The sequence below is a fragment of the Equus asinus genome, chromosome 4, assembly GCF_041296235.1.
Source record: "Equus asinus isolate D_3611 breed Donkey chromosome 4, EquAss-T2T_v2, whole genome shotgun sequence".
Lineage (NCBI taxonomy): Eukaryota > Metazoa > Chordata > Mammalia > Perissodactyla > Equidae > Equus > Equus asinus.
Genome location: NC_091793.1, coordinates 79,245,209 through 79,269,491, shown reverse-complemented (window position 1 = coordinate 79,269,491; position 24,283 = coordinate 79,245,209). Strand labels below are relative to the sequence as shown.

General features: G+C 35.0%; 1 protein-coding gene across 4 annotated transcripts in view; it reads left to right on the top strand.

The window, feature by feature from the left end:
• Positions 1-24,283, top strand: part of ZRANB3 (zinc finger RANBP2-type containing 3) — a 216,390-nt gene that overhangs the window by 130,262 nt on the left and 61,845 nt on the right. For all 4 annotated transcript variants that reach the window (XM_070507578.1, XM_070507577.1, XM_014849507.3 and 1 more), the window contains 2 exons: positions 15,945-16,116; positions 17,233-17,349. In XM_070507578.1, the coding sequence (XP_070363679.1) occupies positions 15,945-16,116; positions 17,233-17,349 (289 nt within the window). The remainder of the gene's footprint in view (positions 1-15,944; positions 16,117-17,232; positions 17,350-24,283) is intronic.

Sequence of the window (24,283 nt, the reverse complement as noted above, 5' to 3'; positions counted from 1 at the left end):
GTATTTTTTTTTCTTTGAGGAAGACTGGCCCTGAGCTAACATCCATGCTCATCTTCCTCTACTTTATATGTGGGACGCCTGCCACAGCATGGCTTGATAAGTGGTTGGTAGATCGGCACCCGGGATCCAAACCAGTGAACCCGGGGCCGCCAAAGCAGAACATGTGAACTTAACTACTGCACCACCTGGCTGGCCCCTATGCCGTGTAGTTTAGATGTAACATCTTTAATTCTTTCAACAATCCTACGAGGTTGATGATATTGTATAGATTTTATAGATGAATAAACTGAGATTTGAAATGGTTAAGTAACTTGTCTAAATCATAAAACTAAAAAGTAAAAGAGCAGCAATTTAAGCATCCTTTGCTGCCACTTTTCTTTCCTTCTCTTTCTAGTCTTAGATTTATTTGGTAATTCAGTGTCCACGTTTATATGATTAAATAAACAGAATAAATGGACTAAATAACTTAATTTTATTCTCTAATAAATCAAGTACTTGACTGTTCCTTTCTTGGTCAATTTTTTATCTTATAATTATTTATTTCCTTCCCCCCCACTCCCATCTTTTGGTTTTCCATATAGCCACCACTCTTTTTTTACTCAAAGACTCTAATAGCTTTGTCAGCTTCCAAAAGGTCTTACAAGCACCAAGCGTATAAAATAATATTTTTTTTTTTTTTTGCATTTTTTCTGGAGCCCTCCCTTCCACAGGCTTCTGTTCTGCTCCAATCTGGACTGGTTTTTCTTTACGCATGGTACATAGCTGTCATCTTGAATTTTCTTTTGTGATTCTGCTCTATTGGATTCCCAAATTCCTGGATTCCATAGCTTTTGTTTTTTAGTGTATTTTCTGGTCTTCTTTTTACTATTTTATTACAGAAAAAATTTAATATATACAGAAGTAGGCAGAATAGTATAACGAACCCCCTATGTACTCTTTATCAGCTTCAACATTTATCAACTCAGGACCAATCTTGTTTTAGCTATACTCCCATCTACCTGCACCACCCCATATTATTTTGAAGCAAAGTCTAGACAGCACATTTTATTCCTAAAATATTTCAGTATATATCTCTAAAGAGTAAGGTCTGTTTTTTAAAAAACAATTAGTTATAATACAATCATACCTAAAAAATTAAAATTAATAATAATTCCTTAATATCATTAAAAAATCTAGTAAATGTTCAAACTTCTAGTTATCTTGTTAATATCATAATTTTACAGTTCTTTTTTTTTAAGGTTTTTTCCCCATAGTTTGTTTGAGTCAGTGCCTAAATAAGGCTCACACATTACAAATGATAGATATCTCTTATCTCTCTCAATCTCTAGGTTTCTCTTCTATTTCCTTTATTTATTTATTTTTAATTTGTTTAAACTAAATTGTTACTATAATCCAGATTTCTCTACTTGCATAATGTTGTTTAACATGTTCCTCTGTCCTCTATATTTCTATATCAGTATAAAGATGTAGAGACTTTTTTGTTGTTGTTTTGCAATTATACTTTTATGGGGATGTTGTATTCTTGCATTAGGAGGCCCATGATCTAAGGCCTCTCTTTTTGTGATGTTAGCAGCTGTCAATATTAGTACATGATCTGTTAAATCATTAGGCGTTGCGAAATGGTGATATTCTAACATTCTTTCTTCATTTATTAGTTGACATGCCTCTCTAAAGGAAAACTTGTACTCATCTACTATTTGGACACTCAGTGGTTCAGTTAGTTTGGAAAAGTCAGGAAAATGCTTAATTTTTCCTTTTTATTTTTGAGTTTTGAAAATAATAAGTTGTTTTCCTAGTATTCTCTAATGGTGTCCAATGAGGGTTTTTATTTTTGAAATTAGTGAGTGTAAGTCCTCCAACTTTGTTTTTTTTCAAGATTGTTTTGGCTGTTCTGTTTCCTTTGCATTTTCGTCTAAATTTTAGGATCAGCTTGTCAGTTTCTGCAAAGATGTCAGCTGGGATTTGATAGAGATTGTGTTGAACCTGTACAGCAATGTTATTTTCCCGTTTTACAGATGGGAATTGTGAGGATTAAAAGACTTAAGTGATGGGTCCAACATTATGCAACCCATAGACAGAGAAATGAAAATTCAAACACAGGTCATCTGGCTTGCTCTCCCAGGATCTTCTTACTACGCCATGCATCTCACTTCCAACCAGGACTATGATGCCAGCCCTGGTGCCTCTACTTCGTCTCCTTTTCTTTCTCTTTTCTCCTTTCTCCCTTTGTCTCTCTGTCACTTTCTTGTACAACCTTAGCCCTCCCCTTAATTCACTAATAGTTGGAATTCTCCTGTACTATGTCTGTTGAGCCCCTTTTGCAAGAATAGAACATGGTTTTGTAGATGTTGAAAACTAGTTGCCATCTCATGATGGGCATCCAGCTTGCCTCAGAGTGTCTTTGTGTGGTGACATGAGTCCTGATTTGCTTTTATGGTCCAGTTTGTTCGGAATTAAGATGTCATGAGGATAAGCTCTGGGGAGAAGGGATTTTATCATTAATGCCTCATGAATTATTTCTTGGGAAATATACCTATTTCTTTGCACAACATCTTGGAAAATGTGAAAAAAGAGATATGGTGAGGGTTGCATGTTAACTTACTTTCTGCTAGTCCTGAGGTATAGCTTACTGCCAGATTCTGTTAAATTTGTTTCTTTCTGCTAATTGGTTTTTTCTAGGTCTTTGTTAATTCTTTTTAGGATTGTTTATCTGAGTCAGGGTTGATATTGTGAGGTTGGCTTAATGTTTTCAGGGACAGATGCCAGGGTCTGGTAAGAAAGCATGGATTCTCAAGGGCTGAAACTAAACTCTAGGCCTCTAGCTTCTTTGATATTAATTTTCTTCCCTGATCTTCTTTAATCTTGCCAGAAATTCCAGTTTTCTTCTGAATGCTCAGAAATAGCCAGATGAAAGAGGTGCATAGGGCAAGGGATGAGGAAAGGGCATGGAGCTTCCATGCCCTCTCTGGGTGCTCCATTCTGCCCCAAATCCCCATGTGTTCACCAACCCAGAAGCTCTATAGTCAATTGATTTTTGACAAAGATGCAGGGCAGTTCTATGGAGAAAGATGTCTTTTCAACAAATGTTCCTGGAACAATTAGATATCCATATGCAAAAAAAAAAAAAAAGAGAAGCAGCTCAATGCATATCTCACACCATATGTAAAATTTAACTAAAAATGGATTATAGAGGATTCTGGGAAGGTGGTGGAGTCGGAAGCATCAAGAATCTGTTTTCCCACCTAGACAATTGCACTGGCAGAATCTGTCTGATGTCACTATTTATGAAACTGTGGAGTATATTGAAGATTTGCAACTTCCAGGGAAAGGCTTGGACAATAAATTGTGGTTAATTTCAGTCCATTCCAGCTTTTACCACAGTAACAGCTGCCTGTCTTCCATCTCCAGCCCAAAGACAGACAGCTATATATGTGTTCCTGGAGCAACTTGCACATAGCTTGTGGGAGCCAGGGTTCACAAAAAGGACCCTGTCCTCCAAATATCAAAGATCTGTGTTCTGGTCACTGATTGCTGCCTCTAATCACAGAGGTGCAGATGAAGTGGGAGCATCCATTGTTGTTGCACCTCCCCACCTTGTTGCAAGTCCCTTCCCTTCTGGCTAAAATGAGTTTCAGGGAATTTAAGGGGTCAGTGCCATCCCCTCCTCTTTATTTTTCTATTTTTCCCCCTTTTGGAGCCAGACATTAAATACTAGGACATTCAAGAACAACTGAAGGTGACCACACATACCCAGGGAAAGGCACAGTCTCAGAAAATAACTGGGAAGACCTTAAGTTTATACCTCAGGCTGATCCTTGGCGCAGAGACAGCCCACAAAGATCAAAGAAACAAGAACAACAAAACCCAGCAGAACATAGGGAATGGGGAGAATCTGATTTATAGAGTTATTACATAATTAGATTCAAATGTCCAGTTTTCAACAAAACAATCTTAAGGCAAAGAAACAGGAAAGTATGGCCCATTCAAAGGAAAAATATAAATCAACAGAAACTGTCCCTGAAAAAGACCTGATGACAGATCTCCTAGACAAAGACTAAAACAATTGCCTTAAAAATGCTCAAAGAGGGGCTGGTCTGGTGGCATAGTGGTTAAATTCACGTGCTCTGCTGCAGCGGCCCAGGGTTCACCGGTTTGGATCCCAGACGCAGACCTATGCATTGCTTATCCAGCCATGCTGTAAGAGGCGTCCCACATATAAAATAGAGAAAGATGGGCACAAATATTAGCTCAGGGCCAATCTTCCTCAGCAAAAAGAGGAGGATTGGTGACAGATGTTAGCTCAGGGCTAATCTTCCTGAAAAACAAACAAACAAAAAAAGTGCTCAGAGAACTAAAGGAAGATGTGGCGAAAGTCAAGAAAATTATGTATGAATAAAATGTAAATATTAATAAAGAGATAGAAAACCTAAAAAAGAAACCAAAAAGAAATTCTGGAGCTGAAAAGTACAATAACTGACATGAAAAATTCAAGAGAGGGATTCAAAGGCAGATTTGAGCAGCTAGAGGTAAGAATCAGAGAACTTGAAGATAAGACAATGGAAATTATTGAGGCTGAGGAGTAGAAAGAAAAAAAAATGAAGAGAAGTGAATAGAACCTAAAGGATCTGTGTGAACCATAAAACAGACCAACATATGCATTCTGGGAGTTCTGGGAGAGAAAAGGAAAGGGGCAGAGAGAATATTTGAAGAAATAAGGACTGAAAACTTCCCAAATTTGGTAAAGACATGATTATAAACATCCAAGAAGCTCAACAAACTCCAAGATGAATTCAAAGAGACCCACACCAAAGCACATTATAATCAAACTTGCTAAAGATAAAGACAAAGAGAATCTTGAAAGCAACAAGATAGAAGCAGCTCATCACATACAAGCGATCCTCAAAAAGATTATCAGCAGGGGGCCAGCCGGTGGCATGGTGGTTAAGTCCACATGCTCCACTTCAGCAGCCCGGGGTTCACGGGTTTGGATCCCAGGCACGGACCTACACACCACTCATCAAGCCGTGCTGTGGCAGTGTCCCATATACAAAAAATGAGGAAGATTGGCACATGTATTAGCTCAGGGCCAATCTTCCTCACCAAAAGAAACACAAGATTATCAGCAGATCTCTCATCAGAAACTTTGGAAGCTAGAAGGCAGTGGGATGATATTATCATATGATCCACTAATTTCACTTCTGAGTATATATCTAAAAGAATTGAAAGTAGGGTCTTGAAGAGATATTTGTACACCCATGTTCATACCAACATTACTTAGAATAGCTAACATGTGGAAACAACATAAGTGTCCATCAGCAGGTAAATAGATCAGCAAAATGTGGTTTATACATACAATGGAATATTATTGAGCCTTATAAAGGAAAGGAATTCTGACATATGCTATAACGTGGATGAACCTTGGGGACGTTATGTGAAGTGCAATAAGCCCGTCTCCAAAAGACAAATACTATGTAATTTCACTTACATAAGGTACTTAGATTAGTCAAAATCATACAGACAGAAAGTAGAACGGTAGTTGCCAGGGGCTGGGGGTAGGGGAAAATGAAGAGTTATTGCTTAATGGGTATAGAGTTTCAGTTTTACAAGATGAAAAGAATTTTGGAGATGAATAGTAGTGATGGTTATACAGCATTGTGAGCATATTTAATATTGCTGAACTATTCACTTAAAAATGGTTAAAGTGGTAAATTTTATGTTATGTGTATTTACCATAATTTAAAAATTGAAAAAGTCAATTAAAAATGGATTGTAAACTGAAATATAAAACCTAAAACTATAAAACTTCTCAAAGGAAATAAAGGGAAAGCTCTTTGTGATCTTGGCTTAGGCAAATGCTTTTTATATAGGATGCAAAAAAACATGAACCACAGAAGACAAAAGTGATGAAATTTACTTCATAAAAATTGAAAAGCTCTCTTCCAGGGACACTGGTAATTGAATGGACAAGCCACAGACTAGGAGAAAATATTTGTAAAGCATATATTTGATAAAGGAATATGTAAATTCATATATATGTATAATTATATAAATTTTAAAATGCACAAAACGAATTTATAAAAGATTATGTAAAATCGTTGAAAACTCAGTGTTAGAACAAACAGAATTTTTAATGGTTGAGAGATTTAGAGACTTCACCTGAAAAAAACACGTGGAGGCCAAATAAGCACTTGAAAAGATGCTCAACATCATTAGTTATTAGAGAAATGCTAATTAAGAGCACAATGAGATACCAGTACACATGCATCAGAATAGGGAAAATTTTTACAAACTCACAGTACCGAATGGTGGCAACAATGCTGAACAATTGGAACTTGCATACATTGCTGGTGGGAATTCAAAAAAGTATAGGAACTTTGGAAAACAGTATGTCTATTTCTTATAAAGTTAAACATACACTTGACATGCAACCCAGCAATCCCACTTTGGGTATTTAGTCAAGATAAATGAAAACATATGTTCACTCAAAAATCTGTATGCAAATGTTTATAGCAGCTTTGTTTATAGTCACCTAAAACTTGAAACATTCCAGATGTCCTTCAACTGGCAAATGCACAAATTGTGATGTATTCATATAGTGAAATATATTACTCATCAATAAAAAGGAATGCACTACTAACACAACCAGTAACAGAGATGAATTTAAAATGCATTATGCTAAGTGAAAGAAATCAGATTTAAAAGGCTACGTACTTTATGATTCTATTTGCATACTATTCCGGAATGTGCAAAACTATAGGGGCAGAAAACAGATCAGTATTTCCCAAGAACTGGGGGTGGGAGAAAGGGGTTGCTACAAAGGGGCACACGAGAACTTGAGAAAAAAATCAGAGGGTAATTTCCAGAGTCCAAAGTTAACTGTGTGTGTGTGTGTGTGTGTGTGTGTGTGTGTATGTTCATGAACACAGATAAGCATGTGTGTTCTTGGTCATAAACTTCCTGTTGCATCATCATAAGCTAATATTCAGTGCCTGTTGAGAAATGCCTCTTTTTAATTATATCTGATCAAAAAGGAAGATAAAAGAAGTTTGTGTTTATTCTTGTTTATAAAAGAAGAAATGAAATTTTACTTACTTTGCAAATCTGAATGAGAAAATCGTTATATTAATTCCAAAAGAAGTTATCAAGGTTCATGTTTTATAACTTCTTTAGAAATATTTGAAGTTTTGTTGTTGTTGTTATTAATTTTCGGTTGTTAGGAATTAAGTTTCCTTTATGTATAATTTCACCCTAAATCATACTGCTGCTGCTTTGTCCTTAAAAATTTTTCTTTTTCTCTTATTCATTTATATCTTTCCTCTTTCATCTATATACCTCACCTCTTTGCTATTGCACTTGCAAACTTGTATAATTTTCTTTCCTTGCCATAAAACTAATGAATCTTCAATTTCAGAATCCCTCACTTATATAGGCGCATTTCAAGGCTCTGAGAGGGGCTTTGGCAGTTTTCACAGGGTATTGTGTCTCTGTCAAATTTATAGATGTAGGCTATTTGATAGATTGAAAGCTCTATTTTCAGTCCAACTTTGTCCCCCATGTATATATATTCAAATATATATATAATATATAAAATATATTTTATATATAATATATATTACTTTTTGTATTGTGTGGTGGTGTTGGAGTGTCAGCATTTTTAGGATAAGGCTAAGAGGAAACTGTATGGGAGGTCCATTTAGTTTGAGTTTAGTGGGCTATATTTATGTAGTTCTCAGTAATTTCCATGTGTAGTTAAGTTATTGCTAGCCAACCCGATGTAGGAATGGCTTCCAGGAATACTCATATGGTATCTGTATCTCCAACCCACTCTATTCTCTTGATTTCCAAACCGGTACAACTAGTGTTATGCTAGGTGTCTATATGCCATCAGCACATAAAAGTCAAGATATTCAAAACTGTACTTCATCCCTGAAAACTGCCCTTCATCCAGTAGATTCAATCTTGGTTGTTTAAGATTCATTCTTATAAGTTAAACTCTAGAAGTCAACCTAACTGCTGCCTATGCCTTACTGTTGGTATCCAGTCAGTTGTCACATCCTGTGGACTCTACTGCTTTAGCCTTTCTTGAATCTGTACCCAGCGCTCCCTCACAACTACAGGCTCAGTTGGCATCCTCTTTATCTTTAGCCTGAATCACATTAACACGGTTTTTGTCTGCCAATGGAAGGTAATTTATTTCTGAAAACACCATTGTAAGGCTAATTCTCACTATCAAAAATATAGTTACCAGCTTCCTCAACCTGATAATGGCATTTTCAAAAAACCCACAGCTAACACTATGCTTAATGGTCAAAAACTAAATGCTTTCCCCTAAGATCAGGATAAGACAATGATATTTGCTCTTGCTACTTCCATTCAACATTGTACTGGAAGTTCTAATTGCCAGAGCAATTAGGCAGGAAAACCAAATAAATTGCATCCAGATTGGAAAGGAAGAAGTTAAATTATCTCTATGCACAGATGACTTGATCTTACATATAGAAAATCCTAAGGAATCCACTAAAAACCTATTAGAACTAATAAATGAGTTCAGCAAGCTTGCAGGGTATAAAATCAATATACAAATATTAATTTTATTTCTGTACACTTGCAATGAACAATCTGAAAATGAAATTAAGAAAACAGTTCCATTTATAATAGCATCGAAAAGAATAAAATTCTTAGAAATAAATTTTTAAAGACATGTCAAACTTATGCTCTGTAAATTACAAAACATTTTTGAAAGAAATTTAAGATCTAAATTAATGTAAAAACATCCTGTGTTCATTGATGAGAAAGACTTAACACTGTTAAGATGGCAACACTCCTCAAACTTATCTATAGATTTGATAGTCTGTCAGTATCTTAGCTGACTTTTGTACAAATTGACAAGCTGATTCTAAAATTCATATTGAATTGCAAGGGGCACTGAATAGGCCAAACAACCTTGAAAAAGAATAATAGAATAGGAGGCTAGATTATAATGGCAATCCAGACAGTGTAGTATTGGTACAAGGATAAATATCTAGGTCAATGGAATAGAATTGTTAGTCTAGAACTAAACTCAGACATCTGCAGTTACTGATTTTTAACAAGACAACTAAAATCATTGAATGGGGAAAAGAACAGTGTTTTGAATAAATGGTGCTAGGACAACTGGATAGCCACAGGCAAAAGAATGAAGTTGGACTCTTAACTTACACCATATACAAAAATTAACTCAAAATGAATCAAAGACCTAAATATAAAAGCAAAAACTAGGAAACTCTTAGAAGAAAACACAGGGGTAAATTCATTCCTTGGAATTGGGAAGGGATTCTTAGATGTGACATCAAAAGCATGAGCAACAACAGAACAACTAGGCAAATTGTACTTCATCAAAATTAATAACTTTTATACTTCAAATAATACAATCAAGAAAATTAAAAGACAACTAACAGAATGGGAGAAAATATTTGTAAATCATATATTTGATAAGGGACTTGTATCTAGTATATATAAAGAACTTATATAATTTAATAATAAAAAGACAAACCAAATTAAAAAATGAGCAAAGGATTTGAATAGACATTTCTCCAACAAAGATTTACACATGGCTAACAAGCACATGAAAAAATGTTTGACATCATTGGTCATTAGGGAAATGCAAATCGAAACCTCAATGATACCATTTCACACCTACTAGATTGGCTAGAATCAAAAAATCAGATAACAACAAGTAGTGGTGAGGACATGGAGATATTAGAACCCTTGAGCCTTGCTTATGGGAATATAAACTTGTCCAGCTGCTTTGGAAAACAGTCTGGCACTTTCTCAATTGATAAAACATAGAATTACCATGTAACTCAGCTGTTCAACTCCTAGTATATACCCAGGATAAGTGAAAATAAATGTCCACATAAGAACTTGTACATGAATGTTTATAGCAGCATTATCCATAAAAGCCAAAAGTTGGAAATAACCAAAATGTCTATCAAGGGATAAATGGATAAACAAAATGTGGTATATCCATGCAATGGAATATTATTTGGCCTTAAAAAGAATGATGTACTGCTATATGCTACAACATGGATGAACCTTGAAAACTATACTAAATGAAAGAGGCAAGTCACAAAAGACTATAGACTATATGATTCCATGTATATGAAAGTTCAGAATAGGGAAATCTCTAGAGACAGAAAATAGATTAGTGATTGCTTAGGGCTGGGGAGGCAGGATGGCAGTTAAGGGAGTGATAGCTAAAGAATATAGGGTTCCTTCTTCAGATAATGAAAACATTCTAAAATTTCCTGTGGTGATGGTTGCACATATCTGTGAATATACTAGAAACCTTTGTATTGTACATTGTAAGTGGGTGGATTGTATGGTATTATGAATTATATCTCAGTAAAGCTGTTTAAAAAAATAATAGGATATTCCAAAAAGTATATATAATTACTATCAAATTTAATGGGAAAAGACAGGTGGCATCTCTTCCACCCCTCCTTCCCCCTCTCATTTCCCCTTTGCACCCTAAAGTTCAGGCTGAGAGTTCAGCAGTATGTGGTGCTGCAAATGCTCTTTAGAGTCAGTGAATCTCCAGTGGTCTGAATCTAGCTGAAAGAGAAGAGGGGTGGGAGAAAAGATTTCTCTAAACCATGGCTCATATCAGGCATAAGGCTTGTAACCAACTAGTGGTAAAGCACCCAGGAGGCAACTAGCTACAAAAGCTGTCTCAGCAGTGCACCCTCTCCTGGATCGGTGAAGAAACCTCATTGTTACAGGCCTGGTACTGGTACTGTGGCCTCTGAAATTAGATGGCTCCAACTTCAAAAGACACCTATGCTTCTGGAGCACAGCTATTGGTGCTTTGCAGGAAGCAAGTGAGGCCTGTGTAATGGGCCTATTTGAAGACACCTGTGTGCTGTCTGTGCCCACATGGAGCAATTGTGCCAAAAGATCTCCACCTAGCTTTCTGTACACCTGCAGAATATGTCACATAGGTAGAGAGTTTGCTTAAGAATCCGTTTAATGGCAAAAGTTTCATTCTCAAAAAAACCCTAAAAGAACTTAATAGATATATAGAGAACTTAATATAGATAGATAGATATATAAATATCTATCTATCTATCCATCTGTAAAACAACAGGTTACACATTCTTCTCAAGTGCACATGGAACATTTTCAAGGATAAACCATGTGCTGGGAAACAAAGCAAGCCTCAATAAATTTAGGAGGATTGAAATAATATCAAGCTGCTTTTCCAACCATAATGCTGTGAAACTAGAAATAAATTACAAGAAAAAAAGTGAGAAAGGGGCAAAGATGTGGATTAAACAGCATGCTCCTGAACAACCAATGGATCATTGAAGAAATCAAGGAGAAGTCAAATATTATCTGGAGGCAAATGAAAATGAAAACATACCATACCAACTCATTTGGGTTGCAGCAAAAGCGATCCTAAGAGGGGAATTCATTGCAATACAGGCTCACCTCAACAAACAAGAAAAATCTCAAATAAGCAATCTCAAACTACACCTAACAGAATTAGAAAAAGAACAAACAAAGCCCAAAGTCAGCAGAAGGAGAGAAATAATAAAAAGAGCAGAAATAAATGAAATCAAAATTTAAAAAACCAGAGAAGGGATCAATGAAACAAAGAGCTTGTTCTTTGAGAAAATAAGCAAAATTGGCAAACTCTTAGCCAGGCTCACTAAGAAAAAAAGAGAGAGAACTCAAACAAGTAAAATTAGAAATGAAAGAGGAGAAATTACAACAGATACCACAGAAATACCAAAGATTGTAAGAGAATACTATGAAAAACTATATGCCAACAAATTGGATAACCTAGAAGAAATGGATAAATTCTTAGACTCTTACACCCTCCCAAAATGAAATCAAGAAGAAATAGAGAATCTGAATAGACCAATCACACGTAAAGAGATTGAAAGTCTAGGACCAGATGGCTTCTCTGGAGAATTTTACCAAACATTCAAAGAAGATTTAATACCTATCCTTCTCAAACTATCCCAGAAAATTGAGGAAGATGGAACACTTCCTAACACATTCTACAAGGCCTACATCACCCTGATACCGAAGCCAGACAAGGACAACACAAAGAAGGAAAATTACAGGCCAATATCACTGATGAACATAGATGCAAAAACCCTCAACAAAATATTGGCAAATCGAATACAGCAATACATTGAAAAGATCATACACCATGATCAAGTGGGATTTATACCAGGGACAAGGATTGTTCAGCATCCACAAGTCAATCAATGTGATACACCACATTAGTAAAATGAGGACCAAAAACCACACGATCATCTCAATGGACGCAGAGAAAGCATTCGACAAGATCCAACATCCATTTATGATAAAAATGCTTAATAAAACGGGTATAGAAGGAAAGTGCCTCAACATAATAAGGGCCATATATGACAAACCCACAGCCAACATCATACTCAATGGGGAAAAACTGAAAGCCATCCCTCTGACAACAGGAACAAGAATGCCCACTCTCACCACTCTTCTTCAGCATACTACTGGAGGTTTTGGCCAGAGCAATTAGGCAAGAAAAAGAAATAAAAGGAATCCAAATAGGCAATGAAGTGAAACTCTTGCTGTTTGCAGATGACATGATTTTATATATAGACAAGCCTAAAAAATCCATCAGAAAGCTACTAGAAATAATCAACAATTACAGCAAAGTTGCAGGGTACAAAATCAATTTACATAAATCAGTTGCATTTCTATACTCTAACAACAAACTAACAGAGGTGAACTCAAGAACACAACTCCATCGACAATTGCAACAAAAACAATAAAATATCTTGGAATAAATTTGACCAAGGAAGTGGAAGACATATACCATGAAAACTACAAGACTTTCCTGAAAGAAATTGATGATGACATAAAGAGATGGAAGGACATTCCATGCACATGGATTAGAAGAATAAACATATTTAAAACATCCATACTACCTAAAGCAATCTACAGATTCAATGCAATCTCAATCAGAATCCCAATGATATTCCTCAGAAATAGAACATTTGGGGCAACCAAAGACCCTGAATTTCTAAAGCAATCCTGAGAAAAAAGAACAAAGCTGGAGGCATCACAATCCCTGACTTCAAAATATACTACAAAGCTACAGTAACCAAAACAGCATGGTACTGGTACAGAAACAGGCACACAGATCAATGGAACAGAATTGAAAGCCCAGAAATAAAACCACACATCTACAGACAGCTAATCTTCAACAATGGAGCTGAGAATATACAATGGAGAAAGGAAAGTCTCTTCAGCAAATGGTATTGGGAAAACTGGACAGCCACATGTAAAAGAATGAAAGTAGACCGTTCTCTTATGCCATTCACAAAAATGAACTCAAAATGGATCAAATACTTGAAAATAAGACCTGAAACCTAAGACTTCTAGGAGAAAATACAGACAGTACACTCTTTGACATCAGTCTTAAAAGGATCTCTTTGGACACCATGTGTTCTTGGACAAGGGAAACAATAGAAAGAATAAACAAGTGGGACTTTATCAGACTAAAGAGCTTCTACAAGGCAAGGGGAAACAGAATTGAAACAAAAAGACAACCCACCAACTGGAAAAAAAAATTTGCAAATCATATATCCAACAAAGGGTTAATCTCCGTAATAGATAAAGAACTCACACAACTCAACAACAAAAAATCAAACAACCCTATCAAAAAATGTGCAGGGGATATGAACAGACATTTCTCCAAAGGAGATATGGATGGCCAATAAACACATGAAAAGATATTCAACATCACTGATCATCAGGGAAATGTAAATCAAAACTACACTGAGATATCACCTTACACCCGTTAGAATGGCTATAATAACCAAGACAAAAAATAACAAATGTTGGAGAAGTTGTGGAGAAAAAGGAACCCTCAGGCACCGCTGGTGGGAATGCAAACTGGTGCAGCCACTATGGAAAACAGTATGGAGATTTCTCAAAAAATTAAAAATAGAAATACCATATGACCCAGGCACCCTATTACTGGGTATTTAGCCAAAGAACTTGAAATCAGCAACTCAAAGAGACTTATGTACCCCTATGTTCGTTGCAGCACTATTCACCATAGCCAAGACATGGAAGCAACCTAAGTGCCCATTGACTGATGACTAGATAAAGAAGATATGGTGTGTGTGTGTGTGTGTGTGTGTGTATACACACACACACACACACACACACAGTGGAATACTACTCAGCCATAAAAAATGACAAAATCATCCCATTCACAACATAGATGGATCTTGAGGGTATTATGTTAAGCGAAATAAGCCAGATAGAGAAAGACAAACACCGTATGATTTCACTCATATGTGGAAGATAAACACGTGGACAAAGAGGTTACTGGTTACTAGGGAGGAGGGGGGTGGAGGGTGCACAGAAAGGGTGAGGGGGCACCCCTATAATATGACTGACAAATAATAATATACAACTGAAATTTCACAAGGTTGTAAACTATCATAACCTCAACTTAAAAAAAAGAAAAAAATTCTAAAAGACCCAGCATCTTCTTGCCATTACTGGTAGTTCTGAAAATTAGATTTTTTTTTTTTTTTTACCATGAGGTCAAAATGTATGATTGTAAATGGAAGAATAGGTCACAGAATCAGATATTGGCAAGTATTTTTCCATTTTTGTTAGTGTATGAATTTTTAATATAAATATGGGGACATAAAGCATTAAAGAAAGTAAAAATATTTCAATGAACAAGTTTCTGCAATTTATGACAATTATAATTAAACCTATTAATTTTTTTTACAATGCCAGCACTTAGTTTTTTTAAACAACTGAATGATGTCCATCATTTTGTCATGTAGTATTTCCATCCATTCACTATCCTTTTCTAATCACTTCTACATGCAAGTACATGTTTTTAATGTTGTCTGTGCTATTCCTGTATGTTTCCTATCAAAATACATTAAACTAAAAAAACGTTAGTGTTACCAAGTTCTGTGCTTCTTAAATTGACACCTATTTGTGCTAAAATACCACCAAAATCTCATTAAAATGGAGAGTTATTTAATTATTAATATTAGTAATCATAATACAACATAACAGGAATTCCTCTGTTATTTAATAACAGCTATTTTCAATAGTATGGGCCCTTAGAAGATGATTGGGAATTTTGTGGGAATGGTCTTTGGGTTGTCACAATAATAGGGGGATGTTATTAGGCCAGCTGTCCTGATACGTACATTCAAATAGATGTACTAGATTTCCACCGTTTACTTAACGCCTGCCCACAGTGCTTGGTACTGGCAACTCCCAGTCTGCTCAGAGATCGAGAGGATAGGTTCCCTTGTGCAAGCATTTTAAGTTGTAGCCAAGTCAGCCACCACCTCTCTGTCTGCATTGTGTCTTCTGAATATTTGTTGAAATTGCTTATTTCCTGATGTTTTTTCTTTCGTTCTCTCCTTCATAGTGGGTTTCTGTCTTTTTTTTTTTTTTTAATTTTCTTTGTTGTCAATCTAGTGGTTTCAAAGGAAGAAGAGATCACCAAGTGATCAATCTGCTTTGCTTAACAGATCAATGAGGGTGTGGAAAATGTTTTAAGTGGTTTTGGTTGTTGTATAGACTGGCTGGTGTATTGGCAGTTAGTGCTTAGTTAGGGCTGGTTGTGCCCTTTGTGAGCCCACCCAGAATGCCAGTGGTATTCAGATTATCAGTTCATCCCAGCCTTGCATTAACTTAGCGTAAACAGTATATTTAGACACTAACATTTTCTATTGCTAAGGTAATGTATAATCTTATTCATTACTGCTTGTCAAGCTGAGCTTTTTGAAACTAATTGCATTTAGAAATAACAGTAAAAACAGTGTCATGGCTTCTTACCATTAAAAGGAAGAACACACTGGATAAACAGTTTCTTACTCTAGCATTCAGCTTTGCTACATGCTTTTTCTTCACATTAACAGATATTTTGGTAAAAGGCGTCAGTGGGATTGTAGAGGGGCATCAAACCTTAATGAACTTCATCAGCTATTAAGTGACATAATGATTAGAAGATTAAAGACTGAAGTCTTAACCCAGCTGCCCCCTAAAATCAGACAGCGTATTCCATTTGATCTTCCAGCAGCAGCAGCCAAGGTGAGAACCCTTCTTTGATTGAAAGACTTATTTAAATCATTTTAAATTATTCTATGAAAGATTCCACATATTTCATATTTCACAGAAGGAAAAGTCCGCTTTCTTAAAATAGGTTTAATTAATAGAGCATATGAATTGACTTTGTATCATTTCAAGAAGAGAGAAGAATTTAACTTTAGTCATCAAATAATGTGAAAAGATTCAGTATCCTGGTGATTAAAAAAATATTTCTGCTGAATATAGAAAGAAAGTACTTCAATTGCAACAAAGTTTTAGTACTAAAAATTCTAAGTATTTGTAGCATGTGAAACTCAATATTTAGCAAGGGAAGTTGTATTTCTTGCTCTAGGATTTTTTTTTAAGTATGGCTAGCTGTATTCTAGACTAACTTGGATGCAGCCCTGTTCTTGAAATCTTAAAATTCTATGATCGTGTTGTAAGGTGTGAAGTTCAACATATCAGAAAGCCAAATTATATTTTACCTAATCTTTATCTACATTTACTTTTGGGAAGTGCAATCCTTATGTATTCTCTGGAATTTCTTCAAATCTGGACATGACTTTGACAACAAAGACTAGTAAGCAGTTTGTAAACATTGAGCAACATGCTGTTGATAAAATAAGATTGATCTTATTTGCTGTATCCATTATTTTAGCATTAGAAAAAAAATAAAACAGAGGCAGTATATGATTTTTATTTAACTAGTATTCCCCAAGTCTTTATACTTATCTAAATAAAATTATATGTTTTATTTAAAACACTTGCTACCATATACATTTTCACTACCATGCTTTCTTATATATTTAAATTTTTCTTTTTACTTTACAGAATGTTTCTCCTTAAGAGGAAGCTGCAATTGTTTGATTTATGGTGTTACCAAAGGGCTTGGTTTTCACCCACAGTTTGTCGTTGGTTTCTATCATTATTGTGAACATGTGACTGACCTTACTCCGTGTTGATGTTTTTAAATGAACACATTAGCATCTTTGGGAATTTTATTTTCTTTTTATATCTTTCTATATAAAAAAGAAAATAAGTAGGACGTGATTCATTATTGCATTAATTGTTCTGTTCTATATGCTGTATTTCTAAACATTGTTATATTCTCCCCCATAGGAATTGAATAGCAGCTTTGAAGAGTGGGAAAAATTAATGAGAGCTCCAAATTCAGATGCCACTGAGACTGTCATGGGATTGATTACTCGCATCTTTAAACAGACTGCTATTGCCAAGGTACTCATTGCTGGGCCAATATGTGTTTGTCTTGATACAAATTATTTAATGTATTTTAATGTTTTACTTAAGCAGCTTATTTGCATACTACAACATGTTTTTGCCATTTAACTTTTAATTCTTTATTATGGAAAAATTCAGACATATTTAAAGTAAACAATAGTATAGTGAACACCATTATACCTGTCCATACATTTATCCTTTCCAATATATGGATACACTTTGTGAGGGAGTATAATATGCATTACACTTTCTCATTTAAAGGACATACATAGGTTTATCTTTGTTATCAGCTTTTCCCATGTTTTCACTACATGATCTTTTTTTATTTGTCAATCATTTTTAATTGGTAATATGTTTTTAATTCCCTACAGAGATAGATGTGCTCATGCTTGTCTAAAAGTACAAATTAGAGAGTGTTAGAGCTGTTAAATCTCAGTGTGACTATCAAGTAGACTCGTCCCGCATTGTTCTTGTTGTTGTTGCTTCTACCAGCATGGTAGAACTTATACATACTAATGAGTGTCATCCTTTTCCAATTCTGAGATTTTATATAACGTAATTTTTTAAAGTGAGATTTATTGAGGTAAAATTTACATACAGTGAAATTTGTCCTTTTAAAATGTATCATTTGATGAGGCTTGACAATATATAGAGTCAGGTAGTCATCACTACAATCAAGATAAAGAATATTTTTACCACCCCGAAAAGTTCCCTTTGCAGTCAGTTCCCTCACATCCACCCTCTAGACCTTGGCAGTCACAGATCTGCTTTTTATCACTACAGTTTTACATTTTACAGAACGTCACAAAAATGAAATCATAGAGTGTGTACCCTTGTGTCTGGCTTCTTTCACTTAGCATAAAGCTTTTGTGATTAATCCAGGTTTTTGCATATGTCTTTAGTTTCTTCATTTTTATTGCTGAATAATGTTCCAACGTATGGACATGTAACAATTTTTTTATTCATTCACCAGTTAATGGCCATTTGGGGTATTTTCAGTTTGTGTCATTATGAATAAAACTGTTATAATTATTCATTTAGGTCTTTGGTTGGACATATTTTCATTTCCCTTGAGTAAATAACTGGGAATGGGGACTGTTGGGGTTATATGGAAACATAGGTTTAACTTTATAAAAAACTGCCAAATTCTTTTTCTAAGTGCTATACCATTTTGCATTCCTACTAACAATGTATAAAAGTCTAGTTGTTCCACATCTTTGTCAGCACTTGGTATTGTCAATCTTTTTTAATTTAAGCTATTCTTATGGGTATGTAGTGGTATCTCGTTATTTTAATTTGCCTTTTCCTAATGTCTAATGATATCCAGCATATTTCTATGTGCTTTTTGGTGATTCATTTTCTTTTGTAAATTATCTGTTCATATCAAGCACATTTATATTAGGTTATAATAGCTCTTTATATATTTTGAAGATAAGTCTCTAACATGTATGTCTTTCCCAAATATTTCTCCAAGTCCATGGATTCCATTTTTATTTTGTTAACATTGTCTTTCCTAGAACAGAAGTTTTTAATTTTGAAACAGTCCAGTTTATCATTTTTTCTTTTATATTTTGTGCTTTTTGAGTCTTAATTAATTTTTGCTTAATCCAAGTTCACAAAGATCATGCTCCTAAGTTTTCTTGTAAAAGTGCTTTATCTTTAGGTCATATATGTAGGTCTATGAGCTATTTCAAGTTAATTTTTTTATGTGGTGCAAAATGAGGGTGGAGATTCAGTTTGGTTTTTTGTTCTGTTTTGGGTTTTGTTGGTTTTCTTCTGGATATGGATTTTCAGTTGTTCCAGGGCTCTTTATTGGAAAGACGTTTCTCTCATTGAATTACCTTGGCACCTTCATAAAATATCAATTGCTTATATGTGTGGATCTGTCTCTGAACTCGCTTCTGTTTCATTGATCTATACATCTGCCCTTACAGAATGCTACAGTGTCTTGATTACTGTACATTTACAGTAAGTCTTGAAATCACATAGTGTTCACCCCCGCTTTATTTTCCTTCAGAGTTGTTTTTGTCTGTTGTAGATCTTTTGCTTTTTCTTCTGAATTTTAGAATTACCTTGTTAAGTATGTACAATTTTTCTTGGAATTGCTTTGAATCTATAGGTTAATTTGGGAGAACCGACCTCTTAATAGTATTAAGTCTTCTGATCCATGAAAAGAGTCTCTCTCTCCTTTAATTTAGATCTTCTTTAATTTCTCCCAGCAATGTTTTCTGGTTTTCTTGAATACATTTTATTAGATTTATTTCTAGTTATTTCATGTCTTTTTATGCTCCTGTAAATAGGATTTTTTAAAATTTAAATTTCCACTTTTTCATTGCTATATATAGAATTATTATTGATTTTCATATGTCAACCTTTTATCCTATGACCTTGCTGGACTCGCTTTTTAGTTTCTGTGGCTTTTTGTAAATTCTTTGGGATTTTCTACATAGAGCATCATTTTGTCCACACATAAAGACACTTTTATTTCTTCCCTGTAATCTGTATGTCTTTTATTTATTTTTTCTGCCTATCACATTGAAAGAATACGAGTACAATTTTGAATAGAAGTGTTAAGTTTGAACAGCCTTACCTTGTTGCCAGTCTTAGGGGGAAAGCATTCAACCTTTCACTGTTAATTACGATATTATCTCTAAGTTTTTTCTTATATACTCTTTCTTAGGTTGGGAAAATTTCCTTTTTTTCCCTAATTTGTTGAGAGGAGGGATGACACATATGAAAATGTTTTCCTTTGGCAGAGCAGGGTTAGGAAGAGGGTAGGTACTATAAAAGTAGCTAAGAAGAAAATGGCCAAAATTTTAAGAAAATTATTAAGGCTGAGCATGGGCTATCGTGAGAGTTCAAAATAACATTGGGTCCTGACACAGGGAGTCCACATGCACTCACAGCTTTATTATCATTGGCCTCTACCAGGTGCTGACTAGGCAAGCAGAGAACACTCTCATTAGTGGAGCACAAGCACAGTACCCTGACTACTTCCAAGACCCCTTTTCTCATGCTAAGCAAAAGCCTTTCGCTAAGGTGGGCAAGAAACCCCTCCCCCCAGGCCCCAAAGCCCAGGCCAGGATTACCTGCTTCTGGGAGCTAGATAGAAACAAAAGCTGTCTACCCCTGGGAGTTGGGCAGGAAACTGTTGAAATCAGGACTTTGCACTGATCTGTTACTGCTGGAGGAGGGGCAGGAACCGCCCTCCTCCCCAGGACTACCCACAGACATAGTTTGGTTGCCACAGGAATAGAGGCAGAAACTCCAAGAAAGTCCCACCCCTAAAGCTCAGCTGGAGCAAAGGACGTGCCTTATACTGAGTTGCTACCAGAAGACCCAAGAGGTCCCCTGCTCCCTACCATGAACTTAACACTGAGATACCATTAAGATCAATCTACCACTGGAGAAGAGAGCACCCCTCTATAGTGCAAGCATGCAGGGATGGCTGGAAGCTGAGCGTGCACGTGGAACACTTAGAAAGACCCTTGGCACACACATTCACAAGGTAGAAGCATCCCATTGCTGGGAGATGTTTTTGGTGCACTGAAGGTAAATGTAACACAAGAGAACCTAAACACAACTCAATACTGACTAGATTGTCTCAATCCTCACCTTGACAGAAAAAGAAGCATGCCCATTTCCAGGTGTAATTATCATCAGTCTATTCTGTTCTACACATAATTTCTAGCATTAAATAGAAATTATGAAATTTTAAAAAAGCAGTTAAAAAACAAATCTGTTGTCAGAAGATAAAACAATCAATGAAGCCACATGGAGAAATGATCCAGATTGTAAAAATATTAGACAGGGACTTTTAGGAAGTTATGAATAATATGTTAAAGGATCTAATAGAAAAGATAAACAGCATACATGAAAAGATGGGGAATTTCTGAAGAAATATGGAAACTATAAAGACAGTAAAATGAAAATGCTAGAAACATAGTATCTTCTTTCAATCAGCTTATAAGCCAATAGTGGAGATAAAATGTAATCATAAAAAGTCTAAATATCCTGGATATTTATCCTAGAGAAATGAAAGCTTAGGCTTACATAAACACCTTTACAGGAATTTATTTGTAATAGCCAAAAACTTGGAAACAGCCCAAATGTCCTTCAAACAAATTGTAGTGCATCCATACAATGGAATACTCACTTAAAAGGAATGAACTATTGATAAGTGTAACAAATTGAATGAATCTCAAAAACATTATATTGAGTGAAAGAAGCCAGTATCAAAAGTTTACAAACATTATGACACCATTTTTATAACATTTTCAAAATGATAGAATTATAGTGATAAAAAATATTATTATACCAGTGTCATTTTCCTGGTGTTGATATTGTACTATGGTTATATAAGAAATTACCATTAGGGATAAAGGGTACATAGGAATTCTCTATATTATCTTTGTAACCTCTGATATGTCTAAAAGTATTTCAAAATAAAAAGTTTTAAAATGTATATATAGTGGATATGATGAAGTAATCTAATGACAGAAGAAATTCTAAGTTAATCCAAAAGAAGGTAGAAAAGGAACATAGAACAACTGAGTCAAATAGAAAATAACTAATAAGATGGTAGATTTAAATCCAATTATATCAATAAGTATATTAAGTGTAAATGATCAAAGTTCACCAATTAAAAGACAGGAATTGTCAGATTGCATAAATTATATGATATCCAAAGAAGTTCTCTATAAGTATGGATGCTAAAGGTTAAAAATAAATGGGTGAGGGGCTGGCCCTATGGCCCAGTGGTTAAGTTCATGCACTCTGCTTTGGCAGCCCAGGGTTTCACCGGTTCAGATCCTGGGTGTGGACATGCCACTGCTCATCAGGCCATGTTGAGGAGGTGTCCCACATAGCACAACCAGAGGCACTCAACTAGAATATACAACTATGTACTGGGGGACTTTGGGGAGAAGAAGAAGGAAAAAATAAAATATATATATATGTATAAAAAAGAAGATTGGCAACAGTTGTTAGCTCAAGTGCCAATATTTAAAAATAAATAAATAAATGGGTGAAAAAATATATATCATGCAAACAATAACCAAAAGAAAGCTGAAGTGGATATATTAATATCAGATGATGTAGACTTCAAAACAACATTACCAGGGTTAAAGAGGACATTTACATGATGAAAAAGGAGTCAATTCATTAATTACACATAGCAGTCCTAAATACATGTATATCTAATTGCCAAAACATTTTTTAGAAAACAGAAGAGGAACAAATGCCTCCCAAATAATTTTATGAAGCCAAGATTACCCTGATTCCAAGACCAGACAGACACTTCAGGAGAAAACTACAGGTCCATATTCTTCATGATGTTAAAATCCTTAACAAAATAATAGCAAACCAAATCCACTAATATGTAAAAATATATTTATACCAACAATACAAGGTTTGTTTAACACTGGATTAATTAATCACTGTAATTCACCACATTTACAATGTAAAAATGGAGAACTATATGATTATTCCAGTGAAAGCGTTTGACAGAATTCCACATCCATTCATGATAAAGCCTCTCAGCAAACTAGGAATAGAGAGGGACTTCCTCATCCCATGAAAGGCATTTATGAAAAACTTACAATTAATGCCATACTTAATGCTTAAAGACTGAATGCTGTTCCACTGAGATCAGGAAGAAGACAAAAGACTGCTCCCCCCACCTTTATTCAACACTGTCTGTTTCAATATTGTTCTTATAACTGTGTAATAAGGCTAGAAAAAGAAATAAAAGTTATGCAGATTGAAAAGGAATAAGGAAAATTGTGTATATTCACAGACAATATGATTGTCTACGTAGAAAATCCAAGAACTCTTCCATCTACCAGAACTGATGAGTGAATTTATCAAGATCGCAGGACTCACGTTCAATATACAAAAATTATTTGTAGTTCTGTGTACTAGCAATGAAATATTGGAAATTGAAACTTTAAAAATATAATTTATAATAGGATCAATAAAAATGACCTACTTTGGGGGGCCGGTCCTGTGGCCAAGTGGTTGGGTTCAAGAGCTCCACTTCGGTAGCCCAGGGTCTCGCCAGTTCAAATCCTGGGCGCAGACATGGCACCGCTCATCAGGCCATGCTGAGGCAGCATCCCACATGCCACAACTGGAGGGACCCACAACTAAAAATACACAACTATGTACCAGGGGGCTTGGGGAGGAAAAGGAAAAATAAAATCTTAAAAAAAAAAAAATTAACTACTTTGGGATAAATTCAACAAGATATATGCACTGAAACTACCAAACATTGTTTAGAGAATGTAAAACAAACTTAAATAAGTGATGAGATAGATCATGTTCATGAATCAGAAGATTCAATATTGTTAAGATGCCAGTTCTCTGTAAATTAATTTATATATTCAGTACAATGCTAATCAAAATCTCTGTAGTCTTTTTTGTAGAAATTGACAAAGTGAAGGTAAAATTTATGAGACAACACAAAAGACTTACTATGGACAAAATAATTGTGAATGAAGTTGGAAGACTCTCATTACATGATATAAATATTTAACTATAAAGTTACAGTAATCAAGACTTTGTGGTATTGGCATAAGGATAGATATTTAGATTAAAGAACCAGAAAAGAGGGTCCAGAAACAGACCTTCATATAGATTGTCAGTTGGTCTTAGGAAAGAGGACAAGACAACTCAATGGGGAAATGTTAGTCTTTTCAACAAATGGTACTAGGACACTTGGATATCCATAAGGAAAAAAAAAATTAGCCTTGACCGTTATTTCACACCATACATAAAAATTAACTTGATATGGGTCATAGACTTAAATATAAAAGCTAATTTATAAAACTTTTGGTAGCATACATACATAAAAATATTCCCAACCTTTGGATAGGAGCTTTTTTTAGATAGGATATGAAAAGCACATACATTAACGGACAAAAAATGGGAC